The sequence below is a fragment of the Yarrowia lipolytica genome, chromosome 1E (genome assembly GCF_001761485.1).
Source record: "Yarrowia lipolytica chromosome 1E, complete sequence".
Lineage (NCBI taxonomy): Eukaryota > Fungi > Ascomycota > Dipodascomycetes > Dipodascales > Yarrowia > Yarrowia lipolytica.
In genome coordinates this window covers 3,947,890-3,968,526 of record NC_090774.1, presented here as the reverse complement: position 1 = coordinate 3,968,526, position 20,637 = coordinate 3,947,890, and the positions used below count along the sequence as shown (strand labels likewise).

Below are 20,637 nucleotides of genomic sequence, written 5' to 3'. Positions count from 1 at the left end.
CCCAACCAGAGGCTTGGCTACAGCTAAAAGGGAATATTAAAACTCGTCCAGGCTGTAAGGGGGGGCGGTTAGGTGGAGTATCGTCGGGTTTTTGGGACTCTTCTACGGTGAAATCTGTATCCCATCCTGTAGTTGCTATTCCGAGGTTTGCTATAGTGCGAAGAGAGTAATACGTGATTTTGAGACAGACTCGTTAGAAGAGAACTATGATCACCCGTGGACAGATGACACGTACATGCAAGATAGCTTTGAGGATAGAATTTCGGAAAGATGCGGGGGGACCAGTTGACGACAAACTACACCCAACGATCTTTTAGCCACAAGTAGACGGTGGCATTAGCTACATATTCTACGGGGGGGGAGCAATTGACCTGTCCCCCTGCTATTTTCACACTACAGTACGTTGCTATAAGTTTTTTATAGCGTTACTACGAGTACATACTGCAGCGGAGATAACGGCAGTAATTTTGTTCGTATTTTAAATGAGCACTGCACAACTGGACCAAGTACTTGTAGGAGATCCGAAAATATCCCTCAAACGGACGTTATCCCCTCGGAAACAATTTCTCCAAAAAACTTACCGTCATTAGTCAACAGTATTTCCGGTTGTTATTATTGTTATTTACCCCAGATGTCAGAAATTCAACATTTCAAACACACTATTTTCGACTCCTTATTACCCGATTTCAGTTAACAGCTGTCTGTGCTTCGATAGAAACTCTCTTCGGCTCTGAGGCTCTGAATAGCACACTTCCATCATGTACGATCACATTCGAAACTCGTGTCTGAAAGCATATTACCCTAACCCTTGACATACAGCGAGCCTGTCTGTCTGGGACGTGATAGTTTTAGATCTTGTTGCCCCCCAACTACTTGTACTTCAACAACCCCTAGTCCAAGTATCTAAAAAAACACACAATGGACGAAGACTCCCCCGCCCCCTCTCTCCAGAACATCATTGACCAGGACTCTCTCCGATGGATCTTTGTCGGTGGTAAGGGAGGTGTTGGTAAGACCACCACCTCCTGTTCCCTTGCCATCCAGCTGGCCAAGAACCGAGAGTCCGTTCTGCTCATCTCCACTGATCCCGCACACAACCTTTCTGACGCCTTTGGCCAGAAGTTCGGCAAGGACGCCCGACCTGTGAATGGTATCGACAACCTGCACTGCATGGAGATTGACCCCAGTGGGTCCATTCAGGAGATGATCGAGCAGGCCCAGAGCGCAGGAGGCGCTGGAGCCGGCATGACTAACATGATGCAGGACATTGCCTTCTCTATCCCCGGTGTTGACGAGGCCATGTCCTTTGCCGAGGTCCTCAAGCAGGTCAAGAGCACATCCTACTCCGTCATCATCTTCGATACTGCTCCCACCGGCCACACTCTGCGATTCCTGACCTTCCCCACCGTTCTGGAGAAGGCTCTGGGCAAGATCTCCGAGCTTTCCGGCCGATTTGGCCCCATGCTTGGCTCTCTGATGGGAGGCCAGGGGGGTCCCTCTGCTGACGACATGTTCGCAAAGCTCAACGAGACCCGAGCCACCATCTCTGAGGTCAACACCCAGTTCAAGAACCCCGACCTCACCACCTTTGTGTGTGTTTGCATTCCCGAGTTCCTGTCTCTGTACGAGACAGAGCGAATGGTCCAGGACCTGACCTCTTTTGACATTGACACCCACAACATTGTCGTCAACCAGCTGCTGTACCCCAAGAAGGGAGACGACTGCGAGCTCTGCTCCTCTCGATACAAGATGCAGCAGAAGTACCTGGAGCAGATTCTCGATCTGTACGAGGACTTCCACATTGTGCGACTTCCTCAGCAGACCCAGGAGGTTCGAGGAGTCCAGGCCCTTGAGAAGTTCAGCAACCTGCTTGTTCACCCTTACCAGCATATCGAGAACTAGAGCGTGAGGAATTGAGGGAATGTCATAGTTCCACTGGTGGTGTAATTACTGTAAGTAGTGGTAGATTAATAAAGATTTACAGATTGGGCTTGCATTGTAACCTCTGAGGTGTGTCACGTGGATTAAGAGTACAAGTACGCGTATGTACTGTTACAAGGGGGGTGGTGGAGGTGGAGGCGTGTGTATACGGAGGATGGTCACGTGACTGTCGTCGATCGGGTTTTTGTGGCGTTGCACATAAAAGAACCTCATGTTATTTCCGGCGTGAATTTAACGAGTATTCAATGCCCATGTCGTTTAACGTGCAGAATAGAATTTTGGTGGGGTTGGTGGGATATCTTGAACACAACATATCACTGTCTGAAATCGGATGAAAACGAGCCAGAGAAGCCGGAGACATACCCGAACCACTCACGAAGCGTTCAGATTCGTATACTACTTGTCAAATCCCCAAATATCACATTTACTAATCCCCTACTTGTACACACACCCCTTTGCTCCATTAATAGACACTTCAGAGTTCAGATTCATGCAGGGTGTGAATGTGAATGAGCCGAGGTGAGATCGGAGTGTGTCATATAGAGTGGTAGAGAATTCTGCTAGCGAAGAAGTAGTTACTCGAATCAATTCTGACAGCTCTCATGACTACAGCGCAGTCAAAACTTTTACTCCTAATCACATACCTTTCCTCAATCCTAAGATTACTCTCCATGCGTGATCCTGCCAACTGCTACGTGTAACAACCTTGAGACGCGTCAGGTAGTGGCTCGATACTTCCAAGAGAGGGCCAACCAGAGAATAAACGAGTGAAATTTCAAACAGAATAAAAGAATGGCTCGATACGAGCTCACATACACGAAACGAGCCCACAACCCTGAAACGAACCTCCCCACACCTCTCCACATACACGTTTGCACCGTAACTCACCACCACTTAACTTCTCCACGTCAACCCTATATCACCATGTAGCTACCTGTAGAGTTTAGCCAACTTTTGCAGTGTCTGACGCTCTCCATCCCTCAATCATGTCGAAAGAAAAGAACTGGAAAGGCACCACGCCGACCACCAAGTCGGACGCCCTCAACAAGCCGGGCACTTCTCTGCTCAGCGTCAACGGCAAGTATGTTGGCTGGGCCCACACCATTGTCGCCATGTCTGCATTTCTGGGAGCCCTCATCATCGGCTGCGCTCTGCACTACAAGAAGATTGTCCAGAACGAGCACTTTGGCTACCCCGACGAGTGGTTCCCCAGTGTTTCAGCGGCCATTGGTGACCGATACCCCGAGCGATCTGTGTTCCAGGTCTTCATTGCCATCACTTCTGGCCCTCGATTTGCCCTTGTCATTCTCTGGTTCCTGCTGACTGTCGCTCACCGACCCCGTCTCTCCATGATGATCCTCATCTCCGGTCTGATGCGAACCCTTACTTGTGGCGGTTGGACCTATGTCACCTCCACCGACGACCACGACTGGCACGACATCTTCATGATCTCCTACATGGTTCTGACCATCCCCTGGACCGTGGGATGCACTCTTTGCACTCGAGACGCCAATGCTCGAAAGTGGAGAAAGATCGTCGCTACCTGCTTCTTCGGATCAATCCCCCCCCTCATCTACTTCTTCATCCAGCACAAGGTCCACCATATTGCCGGTGCCTACACCACCTACGCCTTCCTGGAGTGGGCCCTCGTCATCTTCGACGTGATGTTTGACGCCGTCACCGTTCTTGACTTCTCTGCTCTGGAGCTTAAGGTTATCGATGCCAAGGGAGTCACCGCCGTGACCGAGCCCAAGAAGGTCCTGGCCACCGCTGGCTTCAACTTCTTCCGATTCTCAATCGACGTTGCCAACGCTACCATTTTCTGGTCTGTGCTCACCGCCCTGCCCCTGCTTATCTGGTACTTCCCCCTGTGGTTCATGGGCATCTCCGGCTACGAGGCTCTACTGGTTTCCATCTGCGCACCCGTCATCCTCTACATTTCTCCCCTCCGAAAGTTCTTCAACCTCGTCCCCCAGCTGCCCCTGCTGCTCGGTGTCACCGGAATTGCTGCGTGGTGGATTCCCGGTCCTATCCCTCGACTCGAGGCTGTTGGCTTCGGCGCTGGTTTCTGCTGCATCGCCATGGCTAACACCTTTGCCAACTCTGCCTCTCGACCTCTGCTCGGCACCTACAAGGGATCTGCCTTCATCCTGGGTCTGATCATCACCTCTCTTCTCAAGTTTGCCCACTGGACCAACAACCCCATCTGGCCCATCATGCACGAGGCTAACGGAGGCTGGAATACCGCCGGTGTCATCGTGGGCGTCGCGGCTGCCCTCCTGGTGTCCAAGCCCCAGAAGAACTCTGCCCAGGTTCCCGTCCATCCCTCAGAGACCTCCATTGGCGCCGCTTTCGGTGTCGGTGGTATCATCTTCGCCCTGCACTCTCTACTCTCCGATACCTCAACCATCATTCTCTGGGTATGGGACGGCTACCCCGTTAAGGGTCCCGTTCCCGTTCCGTACGGAGTTGTCACCATCCTGGCCATGTGCCTCGGTGTCTGGCTCGGAACAAAGAAGCTTGCCAATGGCTGGATCCCCTTCCTGGCTTCTTGCGTCGGAACAACTATCCTGTACAGTTTCCACGGATGGATCGGGTACGCTGGAGGTCTCACCCTGACCGTCTACCTGTGTGCAGTGGCTCCCGCTTTCCTTGAGAACCTCGGCCGATACAACTCCGGTACCTGGGGTCTCGCCATGCTCGTAACCACGCTGCTGTACCTGGCCCATGTCTGGATCGTTGCCTATGCCTTTGTTCCCGGAGGACCTGCTCTCCGAGAACGAACCGACTACGTTCTCATTGCCCAGCAGCTCTCCATTGGTCTCGGTGTACTTGCCCAGTCCAAGATCAGCAACACCAAGAACAACACCAAGTCCAACGCTTCCACAGACGCTTCTCTGCTGAAGAAGATCCGAGCCCACGTTATGCTAGCTATCATCTTCATTGCCACTGCCACCGTTGCTGTCGGCTACAAGCGATTCGACCAGCCTGCCCCTGTTCCTTACCACCCCGAGGAGAAGCTCATGACGGCTGGTATCTGGACTGTCCACTTTGGTCTCGATAACGACATGTGGGCCTCCGAGGTGCGAATGCGGAACGTCATTGAGGAGCTTGAGGTTGACGTGATTGGTTTCCTCGAGTCCGACACCCAGCGTGTCATTATGGGTAACCGAGATCTCGGCCAGCGAATCGCTGAGGAGCTCGGCTACTACTACGACTTTGGCCCCGGACCCAACAAGCATACTTGGGGCTGCTGCTTGCTCTCCAAGTTCCCCATTGTTAAGTCTACTCACCATCTGCTTCCCTCTCCCGTCGGTGAGCTGGCCCCTGCCATCCATGCTACTCTGGACGTGTACGGTGAGCTTGTTGACGTTGTTGTCTTCCACTCTGGACAGGAGGAGGATGTTGAGGATCGACGACTGCAGTCTCTCGGCATCTCCGAGATCATGAAGTCCGCTCCCGAGGGTCGACCTCTGATTCTGCTGTCCTATCTGGTCACCAAGCCTCTGCAGGACAACTACCTCACCTATGTTGATGCCTCTGGCATGACCGATATCGATCCTTCCGACTGGGACCGATGGTGCGAGTACATTCTGTACAAGAACATCAAGCGAACCGGCTACGCTCGAATCTCTCGAGGAACCATCACTGATACAGAGATCCAGCTTGGTAAGTTTGTTCTTGACGACAAGACTCCCTCAACCAACAACCGAATCCAGGACGAGAACCAGGTTCCCGCTGGCCGACGATTCCCCGATCTGTTCCGAGGCCAGGGTGTCCGTGGCCATCGATTCCATGTCCTTGACGAGCCTGAGACTGGCAGCGGCTCTCCCCGATACTTTGAGTAAGAAAGTATGGAATAGATAAAATAAGGGAATATACCCACTGTTCAATAAATGATATGATATATTTATGAGCGGGTAGCTAATAGTTGTAGTTCTGTATTCTAGAGTGCTAGACTATAACTATAGTATGTACTTCTACGTAGCTACCTGTACAGTGCGAGCACTTGTACATGTTGTCACTACAGTTGGACACGCTGATAAGCAAATTTAAGACCTTTGTTCGTATTGCCTTTGTCAAGTACAAGTAGCTAACATATCGTAGGAGTCGCCACCCACTAAAAGAAACCTACGGACAACACATGTGGTGGCTTTAGTTGACAGTTTCCTGTCTTTTGTTTGTTTGTATTGGCCTCAAAATCAATACAAGTACCAGTATGTATCAGTCATGTTGTCATATTTATGCCTTGGTAATTCTGACCTGCATGTTTCTTGCTATGCTTGTTTGGAGTGTGTTGGAAGACACCAACTGAGCTGCGATTGAGGTCACGTGATTATAAATGCTCTAACAAAATTGGACGATCGGAATAGGCTAATTCAGGACTAAATATTGCGCTTCAGTACAGCCTGAGCTGCAGTTAAACGGTTTCAGGGCTTAGGAATCGCAAACTCAGATTACGATTATGATAAGATGGTGACTAAATAAACTGGATGGGTTGTCTACAGTATATGAGAGTACGGAGCAATTGGTTGAGAGCGAAGAGTCATATTATTATTCTTCACTGGTTAACAAACACCCCATTAACGTGTACACCCAGCCCCTCACATAACCACACACCAGACCCAATACAGTCCTTAGTAAGCACCTCCTGCGGCTAGGCTAGCAGAAGCGTAAATATTACCACTGGTCAGCACAACAAACCACACTTCACAGTTAATAACAACACACAGCAAGCGACACACAATCCACCACAAAAGCCATGGATCCGTCAATTATATCCATGGGGCCCAGCTCCAAGGGCAGTCTGAAAATCGACGATCTTTTTGCCGCAAAAAAAAACGAATCCGTCGCAATCCCCACTCAGCGCTATTCTCCGCTGTTTATGATCAATCTGAGAGAAAGTCCCCAGGTGCCCGACTACCAGAATGAGGAGTGGGCTATGGAGCTTCAATCATCGGTCATATCCAACCGGTCTGAACGCAACAAGGATGGCCGCAACGGCCACGAGACCTTCACAGCTACGTCGTCAAAGTACACGTGGAAGTCGGGAATGGGCTCAGGTAACAAGCGAGATAGAGGCGAGTTTGGCGCGGGACGACGGCAGCGAGGCGACTTCAATCGAGATCTGCGTGATTCCACGCTGGACGAAAGCAACCCCGAGTGGATGAGCGAACCGCTGGAGGACCACAAGAGCGGAATGAGTATGCCTGGCTCGGTGGCCGAGTTTGAGCAATGGAAGGCAAAAATGCGACGAGAAGAGAACCGAAAGAAGGGTATCCAAGAAGAGGAGCCCACCGCCACAGAAGACGTGCCGGCAACAGCGTCAGGAGGTAACTCTCGCTTCTTCAACCAACCCTCGTCCAACTCGGTCGATCGAATGTTTGACATGTGGAGCGAGCCCAAAAAGGAAGAGGCTCTGGCTTCAGGAGATGGAGGACGAGGCGGCGGAGGAGGTTCCGGAGCTTCCAAGTTCTCTACCTTTTTCAGAGGACCCGAACCCCAACAGCACGTGTCCACTCCTCCGCCCATGCCTCCACAGCAGCAGCAGCCCCAGGCGCCACCTGCACCTAACGCTACGTCGTCGTTTTTCCCTCCTGGCATGGTCCACCAGCCCGACGAACCTGAAAACAAAAACAGCAACGACTCGTTCTTCATGAGTCTGCTCAACAAGAAGGAGGGCCATGGCGGCGAGGAAGACACCAGCGAGACACAATCAACACCACAGTCACAGGCACAATCCAAGGTCGCCAGTCCTCAGGTGCAGCATGGAAACCCACATCCCTCTGGCCCAAGAGGGGGCGTCCAAGGAGGTCCTCCTACCTCGCAATCGGGGGGTGGACTTGGCCACCCACAGGGCCATCCCCAAGGTCACCCTCAACCACAAGGCCACCCACGCCATCCCCAAGGCCACCCTCAGGGAACGCCTCAGGCACCTCCTCAGGGACACCCACAAGGGCCTCCTCCTCCTCAAGGACCCCATGGCCGTGGTCCTCTTCCACCTGGTCTCAACATGAATGGACCCAACGGACCCAATGGACCCAATGGACCCAATGGACCCAACTCCCCTGGCCCCAACTCTCCAGGCCCCAACTCCCCCGGCCCCAACGGTATGCCTGATTGGGCTCGAATGCAGCAGATGCCTCCTGGCTTTCCCCCTGGAGCAAGACCTCCTCCCGGTCACTTTATGCCTCCCCCCGGCCATCCTGCCCACCGGGGGCCTCCTCCGGGTTTCCCTCCCATGTATATGATGCCTCCACACATGCAGAATATGCACATGCCCCCCAACTTTGGTCCCGGTGGCCCGCAATCTCCTGGCGGACCTCCTCCTAATGGCTCTATGGGTCCTGGAGGACCTGGCGGGCCTCCTGGGGGTCCCGGTGGCCCAGGCGGTCCCCCACCCCACATGCACGGACCTCCTCCTGGATTCCCTCCTTTTATGCGAGGTCCTAACGGCGAGATGATTCCCACAGATCCAAGCATGTTCCAACAGCGACGACAGGGACAGTAATGTATGATGAGTATGATGATACAAGGGTTAGTGTGAATGTGACAGAGATTGCACAGTGGTTAATGTAGCTATCTGTATGTTCTTAACTGCCTGTAGTTACGGTATTCGAAGGTGTATATTACGTATGTACCGGAATTTCTTTTTACGATAATGTCATGATAATTTAGTTACTTAGACTTGTCCAAGTCTGACGACTTCGATGGGTTGGGCGTAGCTCTGATCTCTGTCGAGATATTGGATCCACTATAATCTCCCACAATCTCAGGGAATCGTTCCTTGGCCTTGGCCTTAACTTCAGTTAGAGCTGGGCTAGCCAGAACCACCTCCATAGCCTTTTCAACCACGCGGGACATGGGTTGAAGCTGGGGTCTGTAGATGCACTCAGGTGTCAATTGGGGACCCTCATTAGAGAGTCTATCTCCAACAGGCTCCGTCCAGTTGATGTTCAAGATACGACTCTTGACCAATGCATTGACGTGCTCTGTACCATAGAGAGCACATGAGTCGAAGTAGTTAATTGAGCCTCGAGTTCGCTGGGGGTCTTCGGAGTTGTACTTGTTTCTCAGAATCTGGACACAGACTGAGAGAAGCACTTCAGGGTCCATGTCCACTGTAAAGTCTATGCTCTCAGGTAGAGACGAGTATGTGTCAAAGGACTGGTGGGTTAGGAATAGGTTAAGTAGAGTGTAAGAATGCACAAAAGAAGAAGAGTTGTAGGGGTTGATTTCTCCCTGGGCGTTGATGAACTCGGCCACAAAATCGGTAATGTAGGCAAAACGGCCTCCAAAAAAGTCCCACACCACGTCGAAGTCAGGCAGCTTGTTCTTGAGCAGCCCGGGGCTCTGTGTTTTACTGACGGTGCTTGCCAATAAACTGTCGTGCCAGAACTTCCGGGTCTCCTCGTATGTGGCATCATCAATGGTGATAATCTTTGAATGCTGAGACACGTTTATGGCTCTAAGCCACAACATGTAGAATGCATCAGACGTGCACTGGATAACATGACACAGTCGATCTTGCTTTGTGAGAACAAGAAAAGAGTCTAACAGGGTCTTGAGACAGTCTTCGTCGTCAATAAGGGTGGGAAGCCGATGAGCCTCGTCGAAAATGAACACAGGCACTCGCTTGGAACCCATTGTGAGTCCTGAACGACGAGCTATTTCATCCTTGGTCTTTCTCAGCAACTCATCTTGGTCCAACATCTTGAGAGCAAGCTTCCCGCCGTTATCCTTCACCTGCTGCATAGCCTTATCCTGAATCTTCTCCCGCTCCTTGAGAATCTTGTGAGGGTCAAACTCCCAGTATGATAACATTGAGGACTGGAACATCTCCATCAACTTGGCAATATCTCCAGACAAGCAAGCCTCTTCACGCGTTCTACCCGAAGCGCTCTTGAAAGCGTCTTCCAACTTCTGCTCCATATCCTTTCTGGCGTGTTTGAATGTAAGAATGTGACCCTTGAAGTATTTTTCATACTCCTTCTTGGCTTCCTCTCCCACTCCATCTCGCTGGTACTCGTCTACTACTTCCTGGAAGAAGCCTTCCATTGCAGCAGCTAATCGAATGTACAGTCCGACTCGGTCACTAAAGCCAGCAATTCGTAAATCAAAATGGATCACCACAAACTTGTGTTGTTCATGTTCAGACATGCTGGGTCCCCCCACAGTGTTTCCTACTCCCCAGCCACCCATGATCATGTTCTGATCTGGCGACGTTTGTCCGCTAAGAACCTTTCTCAACAGAGCTGTCTTTCCCACTGAACTTCCACCAAACATGCAAACAAAAGCTGGGTCGGTAGACAGAGCTCTTTGAAGGGTCGCCATCTCGTTCTTACGCGGAAAGTATCCTGGAGGTGGAGAGAACGTGTGCACTCTGGGGATCTGTGTCTGCTCATAAGTGTCGAGCAATTCGTCCTTGGTTTGTTCAAGGAGGGTTTTCGTGTCCCTGAGGTTCTTGATCGCGTCCACTGGCGACATCAGCGAGCCCAGAAGGAACGAGAGGAACGGTCTGGATGCTGGGAGACCGGGGTGCTTGTGTTGAAAGGAGTTTGGGCCATTGAGAACACATGGTGCAAAACGCCTAGTATTACGGGGAGTCACCCGCGATACCGCTCTCAACATTGGGGGAATAATGAGGTTCCGATGCGTTATTAACTTCCCGTCAGTCTGAAGGTCTGTATGGTTGCTACTGTGGGCATGCGCTCGTATGTACAAGAACCTTGATTTGCCTGCATAACCATCTGGGGCATGCACTGTAATAAACTCGGAGCGGATGAGATGAGTATGTACAGTACGTACAGTATGTACTCGTACTTTTAATTAGTGTACAATAGCTACCAGATCCGATACAGAATTTACGATAATTAACTGGTCAATATCTCCCTCAAACATACGAAAATGAGAAAAGGTAGATCTCGCTTATTGTAAATAAATGAAAGCAGAAATAAACAGTAAGACCTCCATGTAGAGTCCTCCTGCACTCGCACATCTCACAACGTCCATTCATTTACGAGTACCCAGTTCTCATAACCTGGACATCCGCTTATTTGGCTTATCGCACTTCAATTGAAAGTACCACACCGGTATGAGGATATTTACTAGTACACACCATACTGTACTTGTACTGGTACTGTACTCGTACTTGTATTCGGCTCGTTTTTGATGCCGTATGTCTCATTAGTACCAATTTAGCGCACCGCCACTTTAAACACCATCAACAACATCACCAGTTTTGATGTTTACACACGCAGTCGGAAAAGAGAAAATGGAGGTCCATAACTGGCCCAAGGAAAAAACATTCTAGCATGATCTCTCTCACTTTTGCCACCTCTCAAGCCCATAAACCGGTGGCGAAGTTGTGTGTCGACATACACGTGCCAATCTTATTTGCGTGCGTCACACAAGCAGCAGAGTCGCACACCTATTCTGTCGCCGCACGAAATTAGTGTAACTTTCTCTCTTCTATTTCTTCTTTCACTTTCCCACCCAACATGGCGATATCAAAATGTGGGTACCTTCGATAATCTTACTGCTGCTGACTTGGATTCTGCGCCCCGTCTACACCCCCAACTCCTCCTATGCGGTGGTAGTGGACGCCGGTTCCACCGGTTCACGAGTGCATGTCTTCAAATTTAGACATGAGACAAACCAGTCTCTGCCTATTCTTGAAGACAAATACTTCGAGTTCACTCGTCCGGGGCTATCGTCATTCGCGACTGAGCCCCAGCTGGGCGCTGAGACTCTTCGAGGCATGCTTAACCGAGCTACAAACTGGATCCCAAGTAAACACCAAACCGAGACCCCCATCTGGGTCAAGTGCACCGCAGGCCTTCGAATGTTGACCCCCGAAGAACAGGTCGGCATTCTGACATCGGTGGATAATCTGCTTACAGAATATCCCTTCCAAAGGAGTGCCGAGGCTGTGGCCGTTTTGACCGGCGAGGAGGAAGGCTTCTTTGCCTGGATGACGCTAAACTATCTGCTTGGACGTCTCCAACACAATAGAACCGTTTCCGTGGCAGAACTGGGCGGTGGATCAACCCAGATCGTCTTTGAGATTGAGCGAAACAAGGGTGGATGCTCTTCCATGGCCGTGGGAGATGATGAGAGAAAGTTCGATCTGTACCAGTACTCTCATCTCGGCTATGGGCTAATGGAGGCCCGAAAGAAGATTTTCGAGCTCAACAATGGTCGAATAAACCCTTGCATCGGTAAGGGTATGAGCAAGGTGATCAACGGCAAGACAGAAGCAGGCTACGAACTGACTTCTGACGTTTTGAACGACCAGGAGTGTATCGCTTACATGGAGAAGATTCTCCACACCGAGCCTTGCACCCATTCGTCCTGCTCAATCAACAATGTCTACCAGCCTCCCATCGGCACCTACAATGGAGACTTGTATTTGATTTCGTATTTCTATGATCGTACCTCAAACCTGGGCCTCCAGAACGAGTTCTCTCTAAGAGATGTGAAAAGGCTTCAGGAGAAGGTGTGCCATGGGCAATGGACAGATATCTCTGGACTTTCTGAAATGGCTTTCAAAGAGCTTCAGGGACGTCCAGAATGGTGTCTCGATCTGTCGTTCATGTACACTCTTCTTCACTCAGGCTATGGTATTGCCTTAGACAGACCACTGAAGACGGTAAAGAGCCACGGAGGAAACGAGGTCTCCTGGGCACTCGGTGTCGCCCTCCAGAATGCCGCTGGATACTAGATAAACCCGCAAATAATAGATAATAGACACACAATATAATTAAAGATATGCCACATGAATGAGACTACAGTATGTAAGATTCGCCACCCTGCGAGTTAGTGAACCTATCGTACACTGCTGAAACAGGCTAGGCGTGAAAAACCACAGCAGCTACAGGGACGGTGTTGAATTTAGCTGAACCATCTCCTGTTAGTGCAATCTTGAAGAGACAGTTCAGTAAAGGCAGCACGATTATGTAGCTTATATTTGGTGAAGGGGAGGGGAAATGTGGTAAAAAAAAGGTAAGGGGGTCATTCAATTGCAAGCTGGCATTCGAAAGATATCAATTTCATATAAGAGACTCTCTTGTAGCTTCTATTGAAGCCCTACCGGAAAGTCCTCTCTGTTATCAACCAAAGCCTATTGGTATATGGCCCTGAGCAGGTAGGGGCCTAACCCATAGTCCTGAGCGATCCCCACTTGGAGTCTCTATATGATAAGGTGGCTTCCTATAGCTGTATTTGCCACCGGATATTGGTTCTGTTTCATCTTACGCAATGAGCACCAATTCGACTCTGGGGGGAACCAGAAAACAGATGTACTTCTACGACTCTGTGTTGAACCATGAAGGCGAATGGGAATGGGCTGGAGTTATGGCAGTGACTGTTTACGTCAGAACTAGTGAGTGGGACACCATTGAGCAGTTCAACGACTTTTGCAGGACCCTCTACCCTAACTACAAACAAGGAATGAGGCACAAGGTGTCTACAACTGCCGACTACGCCAATTCCCACGATCCTCTGCTGAGTGTGTGCTTGACAGTCAGTCATGAGTTCATGAATGCCACATCCTGGCATATATACGATGTTCCGGAGTCTTCTCGTGACTTTGATACTCTTTCGCGTATGTCTATCATGGAGGCCAAGTTAGTATCGCTTCGAGATGCTATTGAGTCGGTGGATGCGAGACTAGCTGTGGAGACATCGCAATCACTGGACGAGTTTGCAGATATCAAAAGACAGGTCACAATTCTAGAGAAGAAACTTGAAGAAGTGACAGAAAAGGAAGACCTCTCAGGATCTATCCAGACACTGAACCAAGGAAGCACGGCCAGCTCCAATCTCAAGGATCTCCCTTCTGACTTTGAGACCGACTCTGGAATCTCAGAAATCGACCCCGATAATGAGAAACAGATTGTTATCACTTTTGAGTCGGGCTCTGGAAGCCTTCCTCTCCATGTGGCCGCTATTCTCAAGACCCTGAAGACGCTTCCTAGGGTCAGGTGTGTTAATGATGACTCTGAAGCTGAGTGGCAGAAGATTGGAGAAAGGCTCGTCATCCAGACACCGCCCAAGAAGTGGAAGTTTGGCTACGGAGAAGCAGATATCCGAGATGCCAAGGAGCCGCAATTCTCGGATGGAGATCTGCTATCGCTAGAGTCATCAGACGCCTTCTCTTCAGATTGGAGTGCAGTAAGTGATGATAGCAAAGTGTAGTCTAACTAATTACGTAGTGAGTATAATCGTGAATGAAGACAGTGTTGATATATGTATTAGTTACAAGTAGCAGCAGCCAACCATAAGTAGACAAGTTGAGAATTAAATGAATGGAAATAATATATATTATCTAAAGACCCTCAAGAATGTTCTTCATGATAGGCCGGTTATCGATCAAGCGCTGGCTCAGGCCAACACGCTTTTGCTTCTTTCTAGGGGAAGTACCCTGTTTGACAATGCTGTACATCTTAGTACAGTCCTTTGGAAGCGAATACATCCATCCATTGTCATCGATCAGACGCAAGAACTCCTTGAGAAGATCAAACGACTCAAGGGTAGCTCGAGATCCAATGACAATGAGCTTGGATCGAGATCGCGTAAAGGCCACATTGAGCCGTCGCCAATCCTTGAGAAGATCACCGACTCGCTGCTCGTTGTTTGACCGCACGAGAGACACCACAATGCAGTCCTTGTCTCGGCCCTGGAACTTGTCTGCGGTCATAACTTCGATGCCACTTCGCAGGGCAAGCTCCTTGTTGATAAGTTTCAGCTGAGCTCTGTACTGCGAGATGCATCCAATCTGTGAGTCTTCAACGCCACACAGACAAAGAGCCTCCACAATCTGGCCCACTATGACAGCTTCAGTGGGGTTATGGATTCTATCGCCGGCAATAGTTTCCTGCGCAGGAACAAGATCCGTGTTGAGGAAGATAACCTTCCGCTTGGGATCCAGAACATGACCTAGATAGTCGCCATTGGGGAGTCCATCGGCGTACAAAGTACGCAGTTTGGAGAGCTGAGGAACAGCCAAAGATTGGTTGGCCACCTCGTCACTACCACACTTCAGCTTGCCATCATAGATCAGAGTGTTGGACAGCAACATGATATCAGCACACATTCGGTACTGAATACCCAGATTAACTACCTGGGTGGGATGTGCGTCACATAGCATCTTGAAAAGAGACTCTCGCAGTCCAGCAGCTTCCGGATTCTTGACAATGGGCGTCAGCTGGTAATGATCTCCAACAAGAACGAACTTGTCTGCATAGCGGATTGGACCGAGGCAGAAAGGAAGGGTGATTTGGGAGGCCTCATCAACAATGCAGTAATCGAAATGACGCTCCTGAAGAACCCAGTCTCCAATACCCAAGGCAGTTGCACCAACAACTGGAGGAGCAAGAAAAAGCTTCTCGAACTCTTCTCGGGTCTCGTAGTTCCGTCGGTTGTTGGCTGCGTAATGCTCCGCAACCTCAGGGTGAATTTTGGAGGTGCTTCCCAATCTCAGCATGTCGAAGTTACATGAAGGGTGCTGCATCAGCTTCAACAAAATGTTGTCGACAGCAGAATGAGTGAAACTACTCAGGAGAACAGTCTTTCCGTTCTTGACCAGCTCCATGATAATCTCAGCAATGGTGGTGGTCTTACCGGTTCCAGGCATTCCTAGTAGAAGACTGTAATCCTTTGAGTTCAGGATGTGGTGGACAGCCCTAGTCTGGTCGGAATTGAGTCGACCGAGTTTGACAGTGGGCTCTCCAGCAACAGGCTGAGGGGGTGCCAAATCAACAATCCATGAACGCAGTTGCTCGATCTTCTGGGGGCTCTCATCGGTACCGAGATGCTTGGCAAACAGAGAAAACAGGTTGTTACGGGCAACTCCCAGGCCAAAAGCGAAGTCGTCACGATCAACCCGAAACCTAAAATCTATGGGGGCTTCATGGCTCTGAGAACTGTGGGTCAGCATGCTCTGGAAAACCTGGTTGTCGTTGGATCTGAAACCCTGGAGTTTCTGCAGAGAGAACTCAAGTCGACGATCAAGAGCACATCGCACAGTCTCTGAAGACGAGCCAAGCAGAGTACCCATAGCCAAACAGTAATGACCAGCCTCATCAGAAATGACTACTCGGTCACCCGGCGAAATGTTGACAGATGCATAGGGGATCTCGCTTCCATCAGGAGACTTGAACGTGTACCACAATGAATTGGCATTCTTCTCCACGTTGTCAATAATAAGGCTTGAGAAACATCTCTGTTAGTAAAATTAAAGGCAGCATAATCTCATCAATACTCACCTCCCTTCCCTTTCTCTATCCTTGGACAGCATGGTCCACACCTCTCGTTTGAGCACTGCAGTATCACTTCCTTCCTTGGCCAGCAAGGCATCCCAGTGGTTAAAGAATTGAGAGTCCTTCTCAGTCACATGTTCGGTCTCCTGCAAGAATCTGGCCTTGTTGGCGGTCGCTCCACCATCTTCACCCATATACTCCTTCAAATACGTATCGTAGAGTCGGTAATAGACCATACATTCCGACTTCTGGAAACACCGGTCACACTGGCCTTGATCGTAGATAACGTCAGGCATGTCTCGAGACCCTTGTCGCATGAAGCTAGCAACCTCGTTTCGAATAGCAAGCAGGTTATGAATTTCGTCCTTGACAGCTGGAATGACAAGGGTCTCAGAGGTGGCAGAGTAATACAAAACTCCAAAGTTGATGGGACAAGTGTACCGATCATGCAACATGAGAGTGTACAGCGCCGTTTGCGACCGGTGGGGAATATGAGTTGTAGATTTTCCCGTCTTGACTTCCAGAGGAACCAAGTATCGGTGGTTTCCCTCCCGGACTTCAATGGTGGCATCGATCTTACCCTTGATTCCGTATCGCGGAGACCAGATCTCTTCTTCAACATCGACAACTTTGGTGATAGCAAGAGTTCTCTTCTTACCTGTTCGATTCTCAATCGCCACTGCAGAGGGAGTCTGACGCATATACTCTCTAAACCACTCCACAATGTTCGGTAGTCGGTCCTTGATTTTGGCAAACACAGAGTCAAAACTCTCACCAGAGAGCATGATGCCATCCATGTTTGCTTTGGTAACGGTCTCAGCACATGACTCCACAAACTCGGCGTCGTATCTCACAGCTCCAAAGCACATCTGGATGGTCTCGTGGATAATGACACCCAAGAGTGCAAAAATAGACCCGATTCCTCTCGGTCCCTGCATTTTGTCTTTCAGAACCACGTTTCGAGTGCACTGGTGGGCCTCAGCAACGGCTGTACAGGTCACCAGAGTGTCAGGATTCAGAATAAAAAGCATATCGCCCTTCATGTCGTCCACAATGTAGTCGAAATCCATCTCGAAATCGAGATCCATGTCGTCATTTGATGACTCATCGATCAAATGACAAATGTCTCCCACACAAGGTATTGCTCGCATCCAGCAACCTCGCAAAGCAACACGGTGTTGCTGGGCCTTGCTGTCCTCCACAACTAGAGCGATCTGAGTCGAACTTTCCTCCACTTCGACGATTCTGAACCGCAGAACATCGTCTCGTTTGTAGTCAATCTCCACGGGTAAGGCGTTTTCCTTGTGAGTTCGTTGAGACATAACATGGTCAGTGACGAGCTTATATCTCGATGTCTGAAGGCGCGGCTTCTTCTTGGCCCGAACCTGTGTGAATTCGAGTTCCAAATCACTATCAAAGTCTTCGTCCTCCAGGTCGTCAATGAATGACTTGACATCAACCTTCTTGACTTCAGTCAGGGGCCTAATATTAGACCCCATTGATGCTTTTGAAAGCTTAATGGGAGACCCACGCGTTTTTTTTAGGTCCTCAATGTCCTTCAAAACGTGGATATCAGTTTCCTTTTTAATGGTAGGTTGTGTTAACTTGACTTCCTTCTTTTTCTGGGTATGTTGGGTCAATGCAAAATCAATATCGTCGTCATCCAAGTCATCAAGGATATCAAGCTGACTACTCAAACCCTCGATGCTGGTGGTTATGGAAGGCTTCTCAGCTGTGGCCTTTGGCGGTGAAGATGACAACTTGTAAGACTCTTCTGGCTTTGGAGCGGGTGGACCTCTTGTTGGTGTAGTCTCTTCAAAGCGTCCGCTAATGTCCCTTCCCTTGGGCGTAGAGCACACCGCCTCCACGAACGGATCGTCTGCAATGACTGTCGTGTTGAGATCCAGGTTGTTGGTGAAGTTGCTTGTGGCGTTGGCATCTGAACCAGCCGAAGAAGCCTTTACCGTTGTGGAATTTGCCGCTGAGCTGGCGGCAGAGTTGTTGAATGATTCGGGTCGGTAGCGTCTCAGAAGGATTTCGGTTGGATCAAGGACCACTGGAATCGGAGGCTCGTCGCTCTGGTCAGGGATCACAATGTTCCTGTCTAGCGGGGAGAGAATGCAAGAAATGTGGCCATCACTGGACTCGTACTGTTCCGAACTGGGGATGTTTTCCCTTGGCCTTATGGGTGTGGCTGCCGACCAGTCGGAGGACGGGTCTTCGTCCTCTTCAGCAGCCGGTGACGGATCATCTTGGGGCACAGACCCCAGAAAATATCTCGACATGTTGTTTGGTGGCGTGGATCAGATCAATGTTGTGAGGTGTGTATGTTTTTCAATTTGTGTGTCACTGCGTGTCTGACGCGTCACGTCGACACGGTTAAGGTGGCGTTGCTTCAGATCTGGTGGGTTTCACAGAAGTCACCGTGAGAACATATGGGATCTGGAAGATGGAGAGATCCCTCCGGTACTCAGGGGACGACGCCACCCTGGGACATGTCCAACAGGGTTTGCTTCAATTCCTGAAGGAAGCCCAGATGTGTTTCTACGATGGACAACCGCCAGCACTTCACGATGAGCGAGAGTAGACACAGTAGCAAGCGTAAAAGGCGGCCGAGGCCACCGAGAGAACAGCGTAGCAGGGCGCGTAGTCACCACAGGGGACGCAGAACCAAACCAATGACGAAGAAGAACCACAAGGAGACATTTTCAAAGGCAATGCAAACGAAGAGGGCAATGGAAGGATTGAGATTAGAGAACTGGAGACTGGAGTGGCGTTTTCCCGATGAACGAACAAACACGCGAAGCTATGTGGACCAACATACAACACGGACTGAACCAGGTTTTTTTATGATTTTTTTACTGGAAATAGGTACGTGCCAAGTTGGACCATGACACTAAACGTGTTTAATTAGTAATATTCGTGTAAGCGTACATTCATTTCAAAGGTTATTCTTTCACAGCAAAGTTATAATTAAATGAATGTATATGCAGAAAAAAAAAAAAAACACAGTGACACGTGCAGTAAGATAGCAAGTGTAAGGAAAGTACTGTAAGTGATAAGATAGGGTGTCTATATATATATAGATATTGTACTAAATGCAATAAAGGTGTAAAATGCGATATTTGCACTCGGGATCGTGTTTGAGAGATCCGTGCTAACCCTAACCACATGAGTGGTATTACGCGTCTAAATTTGAAATTTGGTGAACATTGATGCTGTAGAGAAACAGAAGTCAAGTACAGTATGTATGAGCACAAGATTGTTAATGTGTAGGGTGTTTTCACATCGGGTATCAACTAAACTCAACTAAAGTCATATGGAAATAAACGGAATCATAAAAAAAACGAAAGAAATCTGCTACACTCGATACAGCAGTAATAATAAACGCACTTAGGAAGTTTCAAATGGTGAACACGTTAATGAATGACTTTCTCGTTACGTATCTGGAACATGGGATTGCTGTCCCTATTTTAATGATACAGTACATGGTCTAATTATCTTTAACAAAAGCTACTTGTATCTGGAAGGGATTTGTCTCTCTCTGTTTCCAAACAAAACTTGTAGATGGAAGCACTTCAGTTGAAGTTCAATGATGTTTTTCAACCTCTCTTTGACGAGCAAGAAATGACATTCTTAAGGTATTTTTCTTCGGCGAACTGACAGAATGTATTAAAAAAAAAGAGAATTATAATGTATATTTGTTGTTTCAAAACCCATTCCATCTCAATAGACCTGTCTCAACTGCCTCTACCGTACAGTACTTGTAGTGGCAGTGCGGGCCGTGATGCAACATGCACAGGTTGCTTCCTTACCCGCAAACGGGTTTCTAGAGGAGCCAAATAATATGACCAAGACATTCCAAGACAGGGGTCCAGGTGAGACAAATCCGCACTTGGACAAACATGTGAGATTGGTTCATTCTTGGCTTGGAACAGGTAACATCATATCCTCATAGAACTCGTACAGTACACACGACAGCCAAATGAGACTGCGATGCTAATTCAAAACACGGTGCTCAAAATCTGAAACAAACTTGGACAGTATACATGCCTCGACTACCGCAATGGAATGAACCACAAAGGGGCGTAAAGCGAAATAAACGAAGGATTGAAAACCTGTCTCTAAGATATCCTGCTGAAACTGCGCGTTTTCTGTACAGCATGTGCGGTATTGGGGACAGCACAGATTGTGTCTGACTGACCAACAAACTCAACGGTGGATGGTCATGGGCAGTTGGAGATTCTTTGTTGATCTTCGAGGTCAAACAACCAATTAATGTACCCCATAAAGGTATGGTCGATGCCGTTTCTCCACCTGAAGTGTACCCCCTGGTGCCGTCCCCCATCATTCTTTCCACTGTACGAGTATTCCATTGTGTTTGTATTGTGTTTGTCTCACTTGTCAGGATCCGTACCTGGCATACATGTTAGAT

At 49.3% G+C, this 20,637-nt stretch overlaps 7 protein-coding genes and 1 pseudogene across 7 annotated transcripts; 6 read left to right on the top strand and 2 right to left on the bottom strand.

The window, feature by feature from the left end:
• Nucleotides 1–918: 918 nt before the first annotated feature.
• YALI1_E39676g (uncharacterized protein) lies at nucleotides 919–1,902 on the top strand (the record flags this gene model as incomplete). Its single annotated transcript, XM_504733.3, has 1 exon — nucleotides 919–1,902. The coding sequence occupies one exon, from the start codon at nucleotides 919–921 to the stop codon at nucleotides 1,900–1,902; it is 984 nt and encodes a 327-aa protein (XP_504733.1).
• A 1,025-nt stretch (nucleotides 1,903–2,927) lies between these two features.
• YALI1_E39656g (uncharacterized protein) lies at nucleotides 2,928–5,789 on the top strand (the record flags this gene model as incomplete). Its single annotated transcript, XM_504732.1, has 1 exon — nucleotides 2,928–5,789. One exon carries the CDS (start codon nucleotides 2,928–2,930, stop codon nucleotides 5,787–5,789), a length of 2,862 nt encoding a protein of 953 aa, XP_504732.1.
• Nucleotides 5,790–6,703: 914 nt separating this feature from the next.
• Nucleotides 6,704–8,452, top strand: YALI1_E39618g (uncharacterized protein; the record flags this gene model as incomplete). Its single annotated transcript, XM_504731.3, has 1 exon — nucleotides 6,704–8,452. The coding sequence occupies one exon, from the start codon at nucleotides 6,704–6,706 to the stop codon at nucleotides 8,450–8,452; it is 1,749 nt and encodes a 582-aa protein (XP_504731.3).
• A 167-nt stretch (nucleotides 8,453–8,619) lies between these two features.
• On the bottom strand, nucleotides 8,620–10,572 carry YALI1_E39579g (uncharacterized protein; the record flags this gene model as incomplete). Its single annotated transcript, XM_504730.3, has 1 exon — nucleotides 8,620–10,572. One exon carries the CDS (start codon nucleotides 10,570–10,572, stop codon nucleotides 8,620–8,622), a length of 1,953 nt encoding a protein of 650 aa, XP_504730.3.
• An 883-nt stretch (nucleotides 10,573–11,455) lies between these two features.
• Nucleotides 11,456–12,664, top strand: YALI1_E39570g (uncharacterized protein; the record flags this gene model as incomplete). Its single annotated transcript, XM_504729.3, has 1 exon — nucleotides 11,456–12,664. One exon carries the CDS (start codon nucleotides 11,456–11,458, stop codon nucleotides 12,662–12,664), a length of 1,209 nt encoding a protein of 402 aa, XP_504729.3.
• A 536-nt stretch (nucleotides 12,665–13,200) lies between these two features.
• On the top strand, nucleotides 13,201–14,139 carry YALI1_E39553g (uncharacterized protein; the record flags this gene model as incomplete). Its single annotated transcript, XM_504728.3, has 1 exon — nucleotides 13,201–14,139. The coding sequence occupies one exon, from the start codon at nucleotides 13,201–13,203 to the stop codon at nucleotides 14,137–14,139; it is 939 nt and encodes a 312-aa protein (XP_504728.3).
• A 130-nt stretch (nucleotides 14,140–14,269) lies between these two features.
• On the bottom strand, nucleotides 14,270–18,487 carry YALI1_E39500t (uncharacterized protein; the record flags this gene model as incomplete). Its single annotated transcript, XM_504727.4, has 2 exons — nucleotides 14,270–16,163; nucleotides 16,209–18,487. 2 exons carry the CDS (start codon nucleotides 18,485–18,487, stop codon nucleotides 14,270–14,272), a joined length of 4,173 nt encoding a protein of 1,390 aa, XP_504727.2.
• Nucleotides 18,488–18,540: 53 nt separating this feature from the next.
• On the top strand, nucleotides 18,541–18,789 carry YALI1_E39500g (Compare to YALI0E33378g, Partial Line element, uniprot|Q8NIP3 Yarrowia lipolytica Reverse transcriptase 3' end; annotated as a pseudogene).
• The last annotated feature ends 1,848 nt before the right edge of the window (nucleotides 18,790–20,637 follow it).